Source organism: Chamaea fasciata, unplaced genomic scaffold (assembly GCF_029207755.1).
Source record: "Chamaea fasciata isolate MVZ Bird 193981 ecotype frontalis unplaced genomic scaffold, bChaFas1.0.hap1 SCAF_4, whole genome shotgun sequence".
Taxonomy (NCBI): domain Eukaryota; kingdom Metazoa; phylum Chordata; class Aves; order Passeriformes; family Sylviidae; genus Chamaea; species Chamaea fasciata.
The window spans coordinates 685,453-704,801 of record NW_027094089.1 but is presented as its reverse complement, the minus strand read 5'-3'; the positions used below and the strand labels follow the sequence as shown (position 1 = coordinate 704,801).

The window sequence follows — 19,349 nt, the reverse complement described above, 5'->3', positions numbered from 1 at the left end:
AACCAAAATCCCCAACGGAGGCCGGGGGGGGGGATAAAACCGGCACAAAACTTTCTCCCAGGTTTGTTTTTTTTTTCCCGTTGTTGTTGTTATTTTTGAAAGCAGGGAAGAAAGGAAGCGTGGAGAAGGCAAGGAGCTCCCGCTGCGGGAATTCCATTCCGGCAGGGCGGAGAGAAAGCGAGGGTCAGGCCGTTCGGCGGAATAATTCCGTCACTTAATGCCCGGGCCTCGATTGAAATTCCCCCCCCGAATCCCTTTTTTTTTTCCTTCCCCTCCCCTCCGCCCCCGGCCCGGCTCGTGGCTCCTTTTCTTTTCTCTCCCCCTGCCCGCCTTCATTCAGGCCTCCGCAGGCAGAAATAATCGGTGTGTGCCAATTCCCCCATTTCCTTTTCAAAACACTTTTCCCTCTGGAAGCAACACAAGCGTCAAAGGGGGGGGGGGGGTGGGGAGACAAAAAAACACAAAATAAATAAAATTAATAAATGATTTTAAAAAAAAAAAGGGGGGGGGGGAAAAATCAAAGTGACAGATGGGAGCGAGGAAGGGGAACGGGAATGACGTCAGGGAGGCAAGGAGAAAAGGTGCCGGGGATTCCTCCCTGGCAGGCGGGGATGCCCCTGAGGATGAGGAGGAGGAGGAGGGCCGGGGGGGGATGAAGGCGGGAGCTGTTAATTGGGGGACAATTAATTGAAAGGGGCCCCGGGGGGCCGGGGGAGAGAGGAGGGAGGGGGAGGGATAAAGATTGCGACTCGACTTACCCGCGACGGACTCGGGTGTCCCGCGTTCCCCCAGGAGGACCCTGAGCTACTTCTGTCTTCTACAGCTGGGGGACAGAAAAGTGCTTTAGGCCCGGCTGGAATTCTCCCGTCCTTCCCCAGCGGCCGGCAGCAAGTAGGGGCGGATAAACATTCCCAAGAGTTCTCCTCCATTTGGCGTTTCTTTTATCACTGGATGGGGATTTTTAAGCCTCGCTCCAAGCCTTTAAATCCATGCTGGTTTTTAAGGCTCGGCGGGAATCGCACTCCGAATCTGCTGTGCCGAGGCTGAATCCAGAGGGGGGGAATCTCCGAGATTCCCAAGCCTGACACGTTCGGGAGGGGATGGGAGGGAGGGAAGTTTTTTAATTCTTTCCCTCAGTGAGGAATTGCGTTCTCTCCCGAACGGATGAACACGTTAATGGCACGAGACACTCGGAGGTAAATATTTAATTAAGCTCCAGGATGAGTTTTAAAGGAAAAAAAAAAATTTAAAAAAAAAAAAAAAAGGGAAAAAGAATTCGTGGATCATTCCGCTGACGGATCCCACCAACCGTTCCGTGAGGTTAATGAGGTCAATTAACTCCGGGGGAGCCTCCCGCTCCAAATTTGGGGATTTTATCCCCCCCTCCCAAAAAATCCAGCACTTTTTAGGAACCACCTCGGAGAAACGCGGGGCTGCAGATCAGAACTCCCTCCCAGCGCCCCGCGGATCCCTGAGGAAGGAGCAAGGCAGGGATTTCCGGGAATCAAATCCCTCCTCCCTCTCCCCCTCCCGCGGGGATTTTCCTGGTGTTTCGTCCCGAAAGCGCCGAGCGCTTCCGAGCCTTCGGCGAGGAGTTTTAACCAAGTGACCCTGAGGGAGAAACCCCTTCCTTTCCTCCCTCCCTCCCTCCCTTCCTTCCCTAAGCAGATCCCAGCAGCTGGACAGAACCCAGCAACTCCGTGCAGTTATTCCCTGGTTATTTGGGGGGGAATAAATAAAATAAATAAAAATAATAACCCCCCCCCCCCCAAAATCCAGCTCCTGGAGGATCTGATTCCTGCCTGGGAGCCCAGCAAGGAGCTCTGTAAAGATCCCCAGCTAATAAAAGGTGGGGCTTTCAGGCCGTCCAGGGCGAGGATTTGGAGACGCGGGATAAATCCCAGCCCGGCACTTGAGGGATTTCTCCTTCCCAAAACCCCTTCGGCTCCGCTGATCCCGATTAATTTCAACGCCGGCTGCTGGGCGGAGATCTTTCCCCTTCCAAAGGACTCGGGTTTGGGCGAGTACGAGGTTGAAAAGCTTCATTGACAAAAAACCAGCTCCCCGAGCTCGACAAACGACAGGAGCAGGATTAAAAGCGGGAAGAAGATGGAGGGGCAGAGGATGAAACCGCGGAGAGCTGATAAGCTGAGGGAGGGGAGAACCGAAAACGCCGAGTGTTTGGGGAGCACGTTCCGTCCCCCCCGGGTCATCAGGAGCGAAATTCTCCTTGCGCCAGGGGCCAGGATGAACTCCGCCGCGATTCCCGGCGCTCCGCGGGATAACCGCAGCGAGCCGAGCGTGAGCTCGGAGCTGGATCACGAACCTCCGGGCCGCAGGGATGAGATGCGGGGAATGGGGAGAGCTGAGTCACGGCCGCTGCCCTGCGGGATGCGTCTGAGCCGGGATTTCGGGCTCACCTGGATCCCCCTTCGCCCATCCCCGGAGGAATCCCCTGAGGAATCCCCTGAGGAATCCCCTGAGGAATTCCCTGAGGAATTCCCTGAGGCAGCCACGTCGGCCAAGCTCATCCCAGAGCCGGGGCCGAGGGCTGGGAGCACGGCAAGAACAGGACGTGCCTCATTTCCGAGGCTTTGGGGAATTTGCTTCCTGCCCTGCCACATCCTGCTCTCTCCGTGCGCGCGCGCGCGTGTGTGTGGGCTCGATCCTGCGCTAAATCCTGCAGAAAAACCTTGGGAAGGGCAGAGAGGAGACAGATCTCGGAGAATCTTTGTGTTGGGAGGGTTGGGATGAGTTTAAAACCTGCGTGCTGCCTCCTCCATCCTTTGGGACAGGGAGGAAAAAAAACCCCACAGAATTCCAAAATTCCAAGCGTTTCCCCCCGCCCCCCCAAGGGCGCTGAGAGTTTTCACAGCTCCAAACCGGGACTGGGAGCTGGGAAGGAAGTTTCCGAGCAGCCGGAACAAAAGGCATTGTGCGGGGAGCGGCGTGAAAAGAGAATTGATCTGGTTCGAATTAATTGTTCCAACGTGCCGGGATTAAACTGGAGGGATTTGGATCAAACCCAGCCCAAATTTCCTGGGAAATGCGACGGATTGTGGGGGGGGAGGAGGGTTCAGAAATGGAAGGAATCGTCTCCGGGGCAGCTGCTCCTGATTAAACTCGGGACGGGCCCCGATTTTCCCCGAGGGGCAGGGAATCCGAAGAGCACCGCGCGCCCTCTTGCTCAAGCGCTCCACGTTTCCGGCGCTTCCTCGCGGGATTCAAGTCGAAGGCCCTTAAATCGCGGCGGGAAATCCGACTTGGGACGGAGCTGGAGCTGCCGGAAGCTCAGGGCTGAGGTCTCCTCTCAGTTCGCTCCCTCTCACCCGGGCGACTGGGGGCTGCCGCAGCTGGCCGGGGTTTGGTTTATTTCCTCACGGGAAATCCGGAGGACGGAATTCCTGCGGCAAAGCCCAGCGATCGCCGTCTCTCCTCTCTCCAGCCACTCGCGGTCGCTCTGCCGCCAGCGCCGTCCCAACTTTTCCCGGCAGGATGAAGGCCAAAGACTCATCTCCCCTCCCACTTGCAACGCTCCCCCCCGAGGGATTTCCCGCTCTCTCCCCCCTTCGCCATCGGGAAAGAACTCGCGCGGGTTTCCAGGGAAAGCTCCGACTGCCCGGTAATTAATTACCCCCCTGGCAAAACCAAAGAAAAATAATAATAATAACAACAACCGGGCGCCAAATCTGGGCACGGCTCCTGGCTTTGGCAGCTCATGACAAGACTCGTCCGGAAGGAAAAGGAAGAGCCGGGTTTTTTTTTTGTTCGGCGGGGTTTTTTTTTTTTTCGTCGGCAGCGAATTGATCCGCGCGCCGTCGGGTCGGTTCGTTACGGGGCTTCGCTAATGAGGGGAGGAAGGCGAACTCCTCGGTGTGATCGGGCATTAAACCCCTGCTCAGGGGCTAATGACTCCTCTAATCCCGAATTACCGCAGCAGCAGCAGCCACGAGGAGGACGACTCCAAGACTGGCAGCGAAAGGCTGAGCTCGGCTTTGAGCTCGGCTTTGAGCTCGGCTTTGAGCTCGGCTTTGAGCTCGGCTTTGAGCTCGGCTTGAAGCTCTGCCCGGGGGCCGAGGAAAGGCCGAGCGCAGCCGCAGCTAAACGTGGGAAATCTCGCTCGCTCGCTCGCTCGCCACCTCGGGCTCCTTTCGCCGCCCGCCCGTGACCTTTGTCCGGGAGGATTTGACAGCAAACTCCGAATGAAAGGAGTTGGCAAACATGTCGGGAGGCCGGGCGCGCCTTTCCCGCTCGCAGTGGGAAGTTTTTAGAGCGACGCAGCCCGTTCCAATGGCGCTGTGCATGCCATTAGCATATTTAAACAGGGGGCGGCTTTTTCCCCCCAAATTCGAGCGGAGGGAGCTGGGAAAACGCCGCTGCCCGCGGCTCGGCGTTCCCAATCCCCGAGACGACGGGGGGTTTTGTTTTGGTCCCTTTGCGCATTCCCTCGTTCCACGATCGCCCAGGAGTGCCAGGAAACTCCACCTTGCCCCAGCCGGGAGATTCCTCTCTCCCAGGCCAGCGTATCCCTGACCTCCAGCCCATCCTAGAGCTCCGAGCCCCCTCTCTCCCAGAACTCCCGGCCGGCACACGCCGCCAACCGGGAGATCTTTCCCTGCCGAACGGTGCCACGAAAGCCAAGAGGAAACACGTTTCTCCCAGTCCAGCAGCAGGGGGAAAGAAATCTTCTAAAGGGGAGGGAGGGAGGGAGGGAGGGGGGTGAGTCAGGACTTCCAAAAATACATTTCCTGAGAGCGCAAATGTTGCCATGGCGCTTTTGGGAGGGGGGGCAGAGAATTCGCGAGCGTGCAGCTCGTTCCTTCCTGGGGATGAACGGAAGGCGAGAGGCGAGCTCCGGGCTCTGCCCGCTGGGGACGTCTCCCCACCAACCCGGACACCCGACAAAGGAGCTCGGCGCTTCCCAAAAATCCCCCTCCCGCAAAGGCAGGAAACGGGGCTGTTAGGATCAGGATCCTTCCCAGGATGGAACTGATCCCATCAGCTCCCCCACACACAGAGGGAGAGCAAGGTGCGCTTAGGTCGGCTGTTCCCAAACGAAAAAAAAAAAAGGGAAAAAAAAAGGGAAAAAAAAAAAAAAAGCCAAAGCACATTCCCAGCGCAGGCTCTTGTTCACATCTGTTTGAGCTTGGAGCGCGGCCAAGGAGTCTGCCGCTTCCCCGCAGCAGGAAAAGCAGGATCGGAACGGGAAGGGAGCCGGCTCCAAGGCAGGCGCGCCCCCGCCGGGGACAGCCGCGACCTCGCCCGCGTCACCCGGCCCGACCTCCTCCCGTGGCCCCGGCGGCACTCTGCCTGCCCGGCCTTCTCCCTCCCAGCCACCAAATCCTGCCCGGCATCCACCCATCCATCCCTGCGGCACCGCGAGCCGTTCCCTGCGCGCTCTCCGTGTCCCCGTCCCTCTGCGGATCTCCTGGAGCTCCATCCCGCCCTGTCCTCCTCCGGCACCGCGAGCCGTTCCCTGCCTGCTCTCCGTGTCCCCGTCCCTCTGCGGATCTCCTGGATCTCTCTGCTCTCCCCATCCTGGCTCCCGTTTTCCCGTTTCTCCCGCCTGGAGGTCATTCCAGAGGGATCAGGAGGACACAACCCACCCCAGGGTAAAAGCCGGGGACATCCTGGCTCTTCCCGAAGTGTGGCCGGAGCTCGGACCCTCCAGAACCAGCCCCAAAAAAAGCCGCAGCTCCTTTTGGTCCGTTGTCCGTGGCCAGAGGAGCCCCGGGAACGTCCCGGCATCCCGTGGGAAGAGGCTCATGAGAACCATCGGGAGGTTTCAATGGGATTGGGGATTGGGAGGGGACAGGCAATGGCCGAGCTCCGCTCCGGGGGAGAATCCGGAGCGACACCGAAATTCCCGATGGACGGGATTGAGGGCGGCCTCCCTTTTCTCCGGAAAAAAACCTGCTGGGAGAGCGGCCGAGCAGACAACCGGCACGGGGCAGCGCTTCCTGAGCTTCCTCCCGGCCTTCCCGAGTCACCGGGAACGGCCCTGGCCTCGTGGCCGTGCCACGAACGCTCCCCTCATCCCCTGATCCGCCCCGAAACCCCTGCAGGGCCCGAATGCCGAAAGGATCTCTGCCCAGATCCTCTCCATCCTCTCCCGGCTCCGTTCGGGGCCGGGATCTCTGCCCAGATCCTCTCCATCCTCTCCCGGCTCCGTTCGGGGCCGGGATCTCTGCCCAGATGCTCTCCATCCTCTCCCGGCTCCGTTCGGGGCCGGGATCTCTGCCCAGATGCTCTCCATCCTCTCCCGGCTCCGTTTGGGGCCGGGATCTCTCCCCAGATCCTCTCCATCCTCTCCCGGCTCCGTTCGGGGCCGGGATCTCTCCCCAGATCCTCTCCCAGCTCTGTTCGGGGCCGGGATCTCTCCCCAGATCCTCTCCCGGCTCCGTTTGGGGCCGGGATCTCTGCCCAGATCCTCTCCATCCTCTCCCGGCTCCGTTCGGGGCCGGGATCTCTGCCCAGATCCTCTCCATCCTCTCCCGGCTCCGTTCGGGGCCGGGATCTCTCCCCAGACCCTCTCCCGGCTCCGTTCGGGGCCGGGATCTCTGCCCAGATCCTCTCCCGGCTCCGTTCGGGGCCGGGATCTCTGCCCAGATCCTCTCCCGGCTCCGTTCGGGGCCGGGATCTCTCCCCAGACCCTCTCCCGGCTCCGTTCGGGGCCGGGATCTCTCCCCAGATCCTCTCCTGGCTCCATTTGGGGCCGGGATCTCTGCCCAGATCCTCTCCCGGCTCCATTTGGGGCCGGGATCTCTCCCCAGACCCTCTCCCGGCTCCGTTCGGGGCCGGGATCTCTGCCCAGATCCTCTCCCGGCTCCATTTGGGGCCGGGATCTCTCCCCAGATCCTCTCCTGGCTCCGTTTGGGGCCGGGATCTCTGCCCAGATCCTCTCCCGGCTCCGTTCGGGGCCGGGATCTCTCCCCAGATCCTCTCCCGGCTCCGTTCGGGGCCGGGATCTCTGCCCAGATCCTCTCCCGGCTCCGTTTGGGGCCGGGATCTCTCCCCAGACCTTCTCCCGGCTCCGTTCGGGGCCGGGATCTCTGCCCAGATCCTCTCCCGGCTCCGTTCGGGGCCGGGATCTCTCCCCAGATCCTCTCCCGGCTCCGTTCGGGGCCGGGATCTCTGCCCAGACCCTCTCCCGGCTCCGTTCGGGGCCGGGATCTCTGCCCAGATCCTCTCCCGGCTCGCCCAGGCCTCCCCGCAGGCCGGTGTGCAGGGTGAGGCGCCGGGATGAGCCGAGCCCAGCCCATGGCTGCCCAACAATACCGGCTCTTTGTTTTCCCGGGCTCCCCAATCTGTCCATCCATCTGTTCCGCCTCGCTTTAGAGATTTCTTTTTTTTTTTTCCTTTTTTTTTCCCCCCCTCCCCGTTCGTTCGAAGCTCCTGGGGGAAGGATCCTCCTCCTTTGTTTCCCCTCGCGAGGAGCCTGGCGTCGGGGAGCCGGCCCCAGGCCGGCACGGATCGCCCAAAGGAATCGATCGGTCCAAGGGTTGGGCTCGCTGGGATCCACCCGGCTCTTCGGGGGGATCTTTGCCTCGGGCCAGGGTGAGAAAGAAACATCGCCGATTCCCGGGAAACGGCGAAAGGGAAGGGAAGCAAAGGGGATGATGTTTTTCTGTTCTCGGGCGAAGACGGCAAATTTGCTCCCTGCCCTCCATTTTTTTGTTTGGTTTGGAGCCCCAAACTTTGGGAGTCAAGGGCACCGAGAGGAAGCAGGGCCGGTGAAAAGCCAGGATTTCCCCGCGGGTTCCTTGGGCCGCTTCGCCGAGGTTTCCTGTTCCCCGCTGCCCAACCGGGAACGATTCCCTAAACGCCAAGCAGATCGCCAGGGCAAAGGGGCGCGACACCAAAAAATGAAATGAAATGAAATGAAATGAAATAAACCCACAAATCTCTGGGTTTTGCTTCCCCTGCCTCGCCTCCTACGGAGGGGAAGGCGAAGCCACGGGACGCGGCCCGAACGGCGCGGGAGAGTCACCAAGCCGCAATTAATCCTCCAAAAACGCGCGCTGCCAGTCAGGCGGAGGGCTCCGGAAGCCTCCCCAATTTTGAGGCTCATCTCCTAAACGGATTGCCCCGATCCCTGCTTTTCTCTCGGGAGACGGGAGAGCAGGAGGAGGGGAGGGGAAAAAAAAAGGAAGGCCGGCTCCGCCTGACTCATTTGTGAGAAGAAATCGCAGGGAAAAGGCGAAAGCAGCCAGGGATGGTCCGAACGGCCGACGAAAAAGCGCGACAAGGGAAGAGAAGCGCTCTCCCTTTCTTCTACGGAAGTCTTTTCCTGGAGAGGATCTCATTAAGCGCGGCCGGAGAAAGAGGGAACGTCCCCATTTGGCGGGATAACATCTCCTCGCGATTAAAGGGCCCCTTCCGGGCTCGGAAACGGCGAGGAAAACAGGGACGAGTTTATCTCCTTCCTGCCGTAAAAAAAAAGACAGAAAAAAACCCCCAACTCCTGCAGGAGGCTCGAGCGGCGTGGGGTGCCAAATCTCCTCCCGGGCACGCAGGTGGGACACCGCGACCTCGGAGGGCTTTTCGGGGATGCTCCAGAGCAGGGGCCCACAGGGCGAAACGGAAAATGGACTTTGATCTCCTGCCCGGAGATAAAAACGCCAAAGAAAAGAAACCGACCAAGCCTCCAGGTGCTTTTAGGCCGCCGGTTTGTTTCTTTTTTTCCAAGAAGTCCTATCAAATCAAAGTCTTGGGCCAAGTCCATTAGGGAGTCGATTAGGCCTTAATGGCCGTCTAAATCCATTATCAGCGGGCGCTTAACCCGGCGATGTTTAAAGATAACCGTTCGTTTCGGCGAACGGACGAGGCCAACGAGATCTACTTCAGGCCCTCTGGTTTTCCTTCGGAGAGCGTGACGAGGGAGCCGGGCGAGCCTCTCCTCACGTTCGCGGCTCAAACCGAATTTAGACAAAGGGGGGGGTTCAAAATGGGGAGCGAGGAAGGAGTTTTCTCATCCGGGGGTTTCCCCAACCTCCCAGCAAAGACCCCAACGTTAATCGAGAGGAGCTTTGATAATGCCAAACCTCGGCGAGATTTCCGCCCAAACCCAGGAGCGCAGCTCAACCCGCCGCGGCTGTGCCTTATCAATCCCGGGAGTTCCGACCCACCCGCGGCGGCAATTAGGGAACGGCTTCGGATCACTGGATTGGGTGAAACGAGGCGCGGGTCGGGAGAGCGCCGTGCGTGGGAACGGATCCCCGGGTTGGTTTGGGTTACTTTTCAAAAAAAAGAGATGTTTTTATTGATCACCAGGCCGAGGAAACGCGGCGCGTGCGCCGCTGAGAAGGATGGATGAGATTTATTTTCCCGAAGGGGAAAGAAAAAAAAAAAAACCCGAAACGTTTTTCCACGCCCGGAAAACGCAGTTTGAAACGGTTCCAGGAAACGCCGGGAGGAAACGGCTTTTCGACGCCCGCAAACGTGGGAGCCCGGCAAAATCCTGAGGGGAACGGGAGAAAGGAGTGGCTCTTTCGGGCCAGCTTCCAAGGAAAGAAAGGAGCAGAGCTCCTCTTCTCCGAGAGCTGGAAAAGCCCCGCGGGATCACGGAGTCACACCGGCGATCCGTCCAGGCATCCCTTGGGAACGATTCGTCCCGTTCGGCCACGCGCAGCGGGAGCGCCGGGGCGATTCAAGGGGAACGGCCGGAGCCAAGCTCGCTCCCCGCGCTTGCGCTCGTCCGTTCATCCACACCCATCCTTCCCCTCTCCCCCCTTCCGCGAGCCACCGGCGCGGCGCGGGCGGGAGCCGAAGGAGGCGAGTTACGGGCGCGGGGAAGGCGGAGACCGGGAAAAGGGAGTCGGAGTTTGTCGTCGAGGGGTAAAAGGGAAGGACGCGCTCTCGTGCCAAGCGCCCGCACGCAGCGCCCGTGGAGCTGGAGCGCGTCCCGATCCCGGAAAACAACCCCGGGGGCGGCGGAAGGCGCTCCGCCGGAAGGAGGAGCTCGAGGCGCCCAAGCTGCGGCGCCCAGATTGCATTCCCCGGTCGTTATCTCTCCCCGTGGCCGTTAATTAGCCGCCTCGAACGACAAAGAGAACGAGGCCGTTTGTCAGAACTCCCAAACCCGGGATCAGCCGCCCGAATTCCTGACGATTCCGCCCCGGAACCGCAAGTTTTCCCCGAGAAAAGTCCTCCGAGGAAACTCTAAAGCTCCAAAGGCCACCCGCCCCCTCCCCTTTTTTATTTATTTTCGTTTTTAACGCCGCTCCCTTTCTAATCCCGCCCTCCCTAAGCTCCCGCTCTTTGGGACCGAGGGAGGAACAGCTCGCCATCCCCGCTGCCGGGCACGGCGACTGCGCCCGAGAGCCGCCGGGATCCGTCTGACGCTGCGGGGAGACGTTAGGAACCGGTTTTTACGCCGGTTTAAGGTTCCAGCGGAACACCCGACAGACCTCACCCTCCCCTCCCTAGCCGGACGCCGGGGTCTGACGGCCACGAGGCGCCGAGAAACGGCGGAGCTTTCGACGCCGCCCTGGCGCCGCGGAACCCAAAATTCCCTTCTGCGCCCGAAGAATCGGCACGCTGCGCCGGACAAAGCCGAACCTCGCTCGGCAGCGCCGGGAGAACGATGGGCTCGTTTCCCGAAGAGCGTCAACGCGACCGAGGGGTTTTAGGGGTAGAAAAGGCAAGGCAGGCGACGCTCGCTCGGGCCCTGCCGTGTGCAATCCAAGGGAAAGGGAGGAGCCGGGAAAAGCGGGAGCCTCAAGGGCTGGGGCCGCTTCCATCCGTGACGTTGGGTCTGCCTTATCCCTGCTCCTCTCCCAAAATCCCTGCTGTCACTTCTCCCTTGAAAAGAAAATAAAAAAACCAGGAAAACCAAGCCATGCCCCGTGGATGTCACAGGTATTCCCAAAGTCCCCCCTCCGGAATTCCGGCGGCTCGGCCTCTTCCCTGCCCGCCTTTGTTCCCGAAATCCCGAAGAAACCGGCCCGCCTTGCCGGTTTCGATACATCCCAACGTTTCAGCCGCCAGCTTCCCGGCCGGGGCGGCCGCGGAGCAGCAGCCGGGCTCGGGCAGGTGCCGGCGCGCGGGCCGAGGCGGTAATTCGATCAGGCCGCGGCGCTTGACGTCACGAACAGAAACCACGACTGGAAGGCTGCTGGCCGACAAGCCCAGGAGCTCCGAGATTCAATTAGCGCCGGGATATTCCGCCGGGAATCGCACGGAGCCGGAGCGGAGACGGCCCAGGCTGGGGCGCATTTCAAGGCCTTCGGCCCCAAATCTCCGGCAGCAGCGAGGCCGAGGCCGGGGCGCCGCCGCACGGAGGAGAACCGAATCCCGGTTGGTTTGTCGGGATTCTGGCCTCGCCGAAGGACGGAGCCGAGGATTTCTGTGGTTCCCACAAAAGATTTTCGGTGGTTTTCCCAGAGAGGAGCCCGCCGTGCCGCACGGCCGAGCAGCCTGTGAGCAAACCCCGAGTAAGGGACGGAGAGGAGCCCGCCGTGCCGGGCAGCCTGGGAGCAAACCCCGAGTAAGGGACGGAGAGGAGCCCGCCGTGCCGGGCAGCCTGTGAGCAAACCCCGAGTAAGGGACGGAGAGGAGCCCGCCGTGCTGAGCAGCCTGTGAGCAAACCCCGAGTAAGGGACGGAGAGGAGCCCGCCGTGCCGAGCAGCCTGGGAGCAAACCCCGAGTAAGGGACGGAGAGGAGCCCGCCGTGCCGAGCAGCCTGTGAGCAAACCCCGAGTAAGGGACGGAGAGGAGCCCGGCACGCTGAGCAGCCTGTGAGCAAACCCCGAGTAAGGGACGGAGAGGAGCCCGCCGTGCCGAGCAGCCTGGGAGCAAATCCCGAGTAAGGGACGGAGAGGAGCCCGGCACGCTGAGCAGCCTGGGAGCAAACCCCGAGTAAGGGACGGAGAGGAGCCCGCCGTGCCGAGCAGCCTGGGAGCAAACCCCGAGTAAGGGACGGAGAGGAGCCCGCCGTGCCGAGCAGCCTGGGAGCAAACCCCGAGTAAGGGACGGAGAGGAGCCCGCCGTGCTGAGCAGCCTGGGAGCAAACCCCGAGTAAGGGACGGAGAGGAGCCCGCCGTGCCGGGCAGCCTGTGAGCAAACCCCGAGTAAGGGACGGAGAGGAGCCCGCCGTGCTGAGCAGCCTGTGAGCAAACCCCGAGTAAGGGACGGAGAGGAGCCCGGCACGCTGAGCAGCCTGGGAGCAAACCCCGAGTAAGGGACGGAGAGGAGCCCGGCACGCTCCACGAGCCAAGCTGGACGCAGCCCAGCGTGCGCCCACAGCAGCGGCCCACGGCCACCGCTGCCGTTACTACCAGGAGTAGCCGCGCAGAGCTCTGACAGGCCAAAGGCAGCCAAACGATGCCACCTCTCCGTGCACCCGGCCGGGCCGACCCCTCTCCGGGTTTCTCCTGAGAGTTGGTCAGGGAGAAAGAAGGAAATGAAAGTCCACGGCAGGATTTAAACACCGAGAATTCGGGCGCAGCGGGAGCTGACTGAAATCCCCACGGGTCACCGGGGTCCCCCCCTCCCCTTCTTCCGGCCGCTCGCTCGCAGAGCCCCGGATTTTCCAGCGGCCAGGAGAAGTTTACGGCGAGGAGCAAAGGTTTGAAGGTGTAAAGCTTCCCCCAAACGACGTTGTTTAGCGGAGCCGATGAAGGGAGAGAGGGAAAGAAAAAACAAAACAACAAACCAAAACAACAAAACCTAAAGGAATCATTCGAAGCTCAAAGCCGAACTGTTTCTAGGCCAGCTTTCAGTGCTCCGAGATTCCGGAGAGATTTCGGCGATTAGCAGCGTCAACTCCCCGTAGCCGCCGAATTCCATCCTCTGTGTTCCCGCGCTGTTTGGAATTCTTTCCCTTTTCCAAAGCTGCGAGAGATTTGCCCATCCTGCCCCCCAAGAAAAGAAAAAAATGCCGGCAGCGTCGCCGGCATCCCAAAGCCGGCTTTCCCTTCAGTCCTTTCCCTCCCTACACAAGGAAAACGCCCAAATTCCCCTTTAATAACCGAAGGGGGTGGAAAGATAAAAGAGAATTAAATGGTTTCGTTGCCGCAGCGAAATAAAAGACGGAAAATTTTGGTGTTTATTTGTGGCAATTCTTACTCTTTGGGAATCGAGGCCGTGCAAGCCGCGTTCGCCCCCGACACAAAACCCGTGGGATTTTGGGAGTGGCCCCAGCACGGATCCGAGGGGAAGAAGCCGAATTCTACCTCGAGTTTAGGTTTCTTCCTCCCCGCTGAACTCCGGGCCAGGCCTAACTTCCTAACAAACCCACTCTGTTCCCGGGAAATCCGGCGAAGCATCATCCCTCGTCGCCGCCACGACTCGGCCGCGCTCGACAACGGGAATCCTGAATTATTAACCGCGTTCACGAGGCAGCGAGGAGCCAGGATCGCCCAAAAAAAAAAAATCCCCAAAAAACCCAACCAAACTCGTCTCCTCGGAACCTTCCGAAGGGAAGGGCCCGAGCTGGGTGCCTGCGTTTAATCACCGCCACAGGCAGGCCCCAGCTGGAAAGAGCGGCGGGGATGGAAGGCGGCCGGCTGCGCTCGGGAAGAGGAAGAATTCCTCCTCCAGGAGCTCGGAATCCCTCTCCTCTCCTCTCCTCTCTCCTCTCCGAGTGGGTTCATTCGCAAAGCCCCGGCAGAGAGGATTTCTCGCTGCCCCCCACACGGAAAGGGCCGGGAGAGGGTTGGGAGAGGAGGAGGAGGATGCTCGGGAGGTAACAACATTCCTCCTCTTCTTCAGCGTAATTACCGGCCGGACGGTCAGCGCTGGAAAAACCAGGGAAGGAGGTGCGGCTGGTTTTTATTGGGGGGGGGAGTTCTCAGCAAGGGGAAAAGGCAGGACGCCCCAAAGGCGTTCCCCGAATCCTCCCGTGGCACACACGGGACCTCGAGGGATCCCAGGTGTGCCTCACCTGAGCCCCTCCTAACACACCTCCCTGAGGAAAACCTCGATTTAATTCCAGTCTTCCTTCCCCCCACGATGATCCAACAACAACAACAATAAACCCCGCAGCTTGCCGCGCTCCGAAGCCGGGCTGGACTTTAAAAACAAGCCCAAAGCCCGCGGTATTGGTTCCGATTTCCTCCCGCCGCCGTCCGAATTCGAAAGCACGAACGCCCGAGGGATTGAAACCGCGCCCGGATTTGCGGTTCCCCTCGTTAAGAGAATTTGTTGGCCGAATGCAGGCCAAGCCCTAATCAAACTAATGGCAAAATGAAAAAGCGAGGATTTAAATCCTTTAAAGGGACTTGGCTCGATTCGGTCGAGAGATTTTAATTTTTTTTTTCCTCCCCCCCCTCCCCTTTTTATATTTTTTTTGTTGTTGTTGTTTCTGGGCAATGACAAAAATTCCGCTTTTCCTCCGACTCCGCTCCCACCCACACGCCATTCAAGCAGCCGCGGAGTGGGCAATCCAGAACAGATGATGCTCCCAAACAGGAGGTAAAATTCCAGCCTTTAAATAGCAGGAGCAGAAAAACCTCAACGGGGATCAGGAAGATGTGGGCTTCGATGAACGAGGGGAGGGGGGAAAAAAAGAAACCCAGAATACGTCAAACGCGACAGACCCGGGGAATTCTTGTTGGGGGGGGAAACGCTGCTCCAAAAAAAATCCCCATCCCCAGCGGCTTCGTTTTATAGAGCCTCACGCTCCCGGACGAGGAGAAATTTCCCAGCAATTTACAACCCCTCCCCAAATTTTCGGGGATTTCATTTCGGCAACCGGCCTGAAAAAAATAAAAAAATAAAAAAAAAAAAAGGGGGGGGGAGGCAAACAAAGCCGGGGGGGGGGGTGTGGAAAGAAAATAAGAAATAAAATCATTTAAATAAAAAGCCACCCCCCACAAGGCGCACTGTTCACGTGAAGCAACAGCTATTAAATCACTTCCCAAATGGGATGGAAACTGGAGGCAGCTCCGGGGGAGTCGGGCTCCCCCAGTCCTCCCAGCGCGGGTCAGAGGCCGCGGCGCACCTGCGAACATCCCGACGACGGGCCAAACTCCCGCTCCTTCTCCTGGCCTGACAAAAGCTTTTCATGGGAAACGGGGGGGGGGGAAAATATAACAACCCCCCTCGCCACCCACCCCGCTCCCCGGGAATGTCACGGGCCCGCAGCTCAGGTTACATTCCTTCCTCCCTGCCCGCCTTGGCACACGGCACGCGGGGAGAAGCCATGTTTGCGGAATTCGGGATTCAAGGGGATGCGCGGCTCAAATCGCAACACGGATTAGCTGCGGCGGCGTGGGGAAAAGCCACGGGGATGACTTTTAAGCGGGGAATGATCCCCACGCTTCCTAAAGTCCACTTAGTTTCACTTCCCCCCCCTCGCCTGGGATTACTTTGGTGGGTTTTGTTGGGTTTTTTTAAATCTGGGGGGTTTTTCGGGGTTTTTTTTCCTCTCTGGAAGAGAAGTTGAGGGTTAATGCAGAGGAATCCCGAACAATCCGGTTTTTCACGAGGGATATTGAAAGGTCGGTTTAAAGTCCAGAGAAGCTGGGGGGGGGAGTGCCAGGAGGAAGACCGGGCTGGCTGAAAATCCCCCGTCCGCGCCGCCGCCGCGCATCCTTGGGAGAGCAGGCTGCGGCTGCTGTCACCCGCCGAGCCGCCGCAGGCAGCGTCCCCTCGGAGCAGCTGCAGGCTGCAGGTATCCCCGGATCCAATCCCCACATCTCCCGCGGCCTGGCCGGCCAAACAACAGCCACCAACTCCGTCCTCGGGCCCTTTGTGGGGGGTGGAATTCACGGCCAACTTCTCGGGAGTGCAGAATTCCCCTGCCCGAGAGCCAAGACGGAGGCGCCGCGAGTGGCAAATTCCCCGGATCGTCCCTTCCCGTGGCACAGTTCAGGTGTTGGGTTTAAGCGGCCTGGATCTCCTTGCTCCTGCAGCTCGTTAAATCATCCTCGAGATTCCCCCCACCCCGATTCTTTCGGCTGACGAGACCCGATTTAATCGCTCCCGTTCGTCCTCCTGATCCAAGCGACTCCGGGGACGAGGTTTAGGAGGAATCACGAAAGGTTAACTCCGGAGTCGTTCGCCGTCAGCCCAAGCGGTGGCTGCTGCGCTCGGAGCGGGCTCGGAGCGTGACAAATCGATTTGTCTGGCACGGCCGCTCCAGCGAACACAAACGGAGTGGAGATCTCAGAGCCGGCCTCAGCACCTCCCAAAGTTAGGGCAGAGAAAGGGACAAAAAACCGGGATTCGAACCGCCGGGTCGCGTTCGGGAAGTCCTCCCAGGCCAACAGCACGATTCTCCAAGTTGCCGGATCCCACCACGGACAAGTTTGCGGCGGCGAGACAAAACCCAGGCCGTTATTATACCCAGGAACCCCTCTCGGCAAACCGAGCAACAGCTAAACGACGTCGCCGGCGCCTTTAATAAAACCCCGACGAAAGACACGAGCACCGGCGCCAAACTCCGGGCAGCGAGGGAATCCTCGGCGGATTCCCAGGGAAGGCACGCTCCCCGCGCGCAGAGGCAGCCGGGCGCCGGCGCGAGGAGCCGCGAGTCCCCACCTGGACGAGCGGGCGGGGAGAAGCTGCCGCATCCCGGAGCAGGGCGACGTGCCGCAGGGAGCTCGGGGAGCTCTCGTCTGTCAGGCACAGAGAAACCTCGCCACCAACTCGAGTTGCCAGGCAATTACCGTCCGCACGTGCGGCGCCGCCGAGGGCTCCGAGGCGGCTTTTGTCGCCCCGGTGGCGCTTTTAGGGAGAAGGAGGGAGACGCCCGTGGGCCCCGGCGCAGCCGAAGGAACGAACCCTCCGCCTCAACCTCAGCAGACCTGCCCAAAACGCTCTCCTGTGCGCAAACCAAACGGCCCGGCTCCGAACAGCAGGAGCAACTCGCCGGAATATTCGAACTCCCCCCCTCCCCAAAATAATATTCCATCAGCAAACAGCCCTCTCTAATCCTAAGGACTTTTTTTTTTTTCTCCCTTTCCTCCTGCTGCTTATTCTCGGGGACTTGTTTGATTTATTTAACCTGCCACAAGCCTTCCATTCCGCTTTAACTCTAACGCGCAAAACTCATTTGCACACCAGAGGGGTTTTTTTTTTTGACCATCGTCCCCCCCCCCCAGACAGACAAAGAGAGGCTTTGGAATTGGAAATTAAAAAAAAAAGAAAAATAAATTCTCCGAGGCTCAAACGACTAGAAGATAAATCTACTGTAAAACTGGAACGATTTTGAAGCAGTGATTAAACAGGGGAGAAGTCCAGGGGTTTTTTTTAAAAAACAAATCAGCAACGCGTGGCAACGCTCTAAAACCCTCCCCAGGCTGGTGGGAATACCAATAATAACAATACTAATAATAAGAACGATAATAATAATAAAAACCGGAACGGGAAGAGCCGGCGCTTAGGAATAATTCCGCCGCAATCCGAGCGAATCTGCTCCCCACGAGAGATTAAAAGCACCACAACAAAGGTAATGCCTGTGGAGGAAATAAATCCCGACGTTTTTCGCTACGTGACGGAACACACACAGAAAAAAAAATATAAAAAATTAACCAACAACAGCCCCCCCCCCGAAAAAAAACCCCACCAAAACAAACCCAACGGGTACATACTTGAGCCAGTAAAATGTCCACTCGCCAAGGAAGTTGGTCCATTTTTCCCGCTGCTCACAGGAGGTGAAAACATCTACAAAAAAAAAAGGCAAAAAAAAAAAACAAAGAGGCATTACTAGGGCGAAGCCGGCGGCGCCCGAGTCCGGCGGCGGTCCAAAGTTGCCGGCGCGCTCCCGAGGAGTTCGTACCCCCCGAACCGCGAGCCCCCAGAGGGGAATCGGGGCTCCCGGCAGCATCCCCCCCCCGTTTTCGCCGCCGCCCCGGGCACGGGGCGTGCCGCCTTCCCGAGCCCCCCGAAACCGCCGCGCCCCGGCCCAAAGGCGGGGGAAACTCGCCACGGGGGTCGCCACCTTGGTCATCAGCGTGGCGGCGTCCGCTTCCATCCCGCTCCGGGATTCGCCTGGCACGCGGGAACCCAAATAATAACAACAACGCAAAGTGCCACCTGCCCTAAATTCTCATTCCGTCTCTCCCGCCGAGCAATTGGAAGCCAGGCTCGCTCCTCGCCCCCTCTCCCTCCCTCTCGCACTCCTCTCTCTCTCTCTCTCTCTCTCTCTCTCTCTCTCTCTCTCTCTTTCCCAGCGTTTATTTCGACCCTAATTGGTTTCTCCCTTCTCCGACGCGTCTGGTGGATAATACGCACCTTCCCTGAGTCAGAGCCCGCGAGAAGCCAAGGAACAAATGGGGAAAGTGCACCGACAAGCAGAGAGGGGGCCGCGAAGCTGCCGCAGGCTACGATCCCCGGCCAAACTTCCCCAAGCCATCCCTCGGAAGCCGAGGCTGGAGCGGAGGCCACCAGCCTTGGAGCACGCGGGGAGGGAGGGGGGGAAGGAGAGAGAGGGAGAGGGGGGAAAAACAAAAAAAAAACCCAACAAAAAAAGGGAAAAAAGAAAAGAAAAAAAAAAGGGGGGGGCCTCCGCGGCAGGCCTGCCTCTCCCAGCGAAAGCTCTTCCCTAAAATAAAGAACTAAGTGGATGGAGAGATATTCCTGCCGTATCGGGGGGGAAGGGAGGGAGGAAGGAAGGGGCCGGAGGGGGGGGGAGGGCGAGCCTGACAAAACTAGACAAGTGCACGCGTGTCCGGCGCGACGTTCGGCCCCCGAGAGGGGAGGGGGGCACAAAACCCACTCCCCCTCTCTCGCCGTGCCCTTCCCAAGGCGCCCCCAAAGAGCGGCCAGGCCCGGCGCGAGAAGGCTGGAGCAGCTCCAGCGCCCGCAGGAGCGCCAGGAGCTGGCAGGGAAAAACTTTCCGTGGATTTCTCCGCCGCTTCTTCCCCGCGCGCGCGCGTGTGCCGGGACCCCCCGCCCCCCGAAAGGAGAATATCGGCGGCTCATTAGTAATTAATTAGCCGGAAAAAGCCGCAGCGCAGTAAAAAGTGCGGGGGCCCCCGGTGGAAGGAAGGCTGAGCAATGGTCAGATTTTCGGGGCGGTTTCTCTTGGCGGGGACGAGCGGAGCCGTCCGAGAGACACGAAACCAACGCGCCTGCAGCTCCCGTCACACACACGCACACACGCGATCAAGAAAGGCCAAAAATGCTCCGCTTGGATTTTTGGGGGGCTTTTTTCGGGGTGGGTTTTCTTTTCTTTTTTTTTTTTTTTTAAAAAGCCAAAATAATATTTACCGTGCTTCTAGCTGCTGCTTCAAAATTACCCAACGTACTTAAAGCACACTTTGGGGTTGGTTTTGTTGCTTTAGGGGTTTGGGGTTTTTTTTTTTTGGCTGGATTTTTTTTTTTTGGTTAACAGAGCAGCTAGAAGATTTTTTTTTTTTTTTTTTTTTTTACAGCTGTTGCTAATTTCCACCGTTGGTTCT

At 59.2% G+C, this 19,349-nt stretch overlaps 1 protein-coding gene across 20 annotated transcripts in view; it reads right to left on the bottom strand.

Annotated features, from left to right (window-relative positions):
- Positions 1–19,349, bottom strand: part of TCF4 (transcription factor 4) — a 69,487-nt gene that overhangs the window by 47,869 nt on the left and 2,269 nt on the right. For 8 of the 20 annotated variants that reach the window (XM_066180678.1, XM_066180677.1, XM_066180676.1 and 5 more), the window contains 2 exons: positions 17,538–17,610; positions 759–823 (listed from right to left, as the gene is read on the bottom strand). In XM_066180678.1, the coding sequence (XP_066036775.1) occupies positions 759–823; positions 17,538–17,610 (138 nt within the window). Of the gene's footprint in view, positions 1–758; positions 824–17,537; positions 17,611–17,887; positions 18,158–18,180; positions 19,319–19,349 lie in introns of those variants that run through there. The other 12 variants (XM_066180663.1, XM_066180665.1, XM_066180664.1 and 9 more) reach the window with 6 other exon arrangements.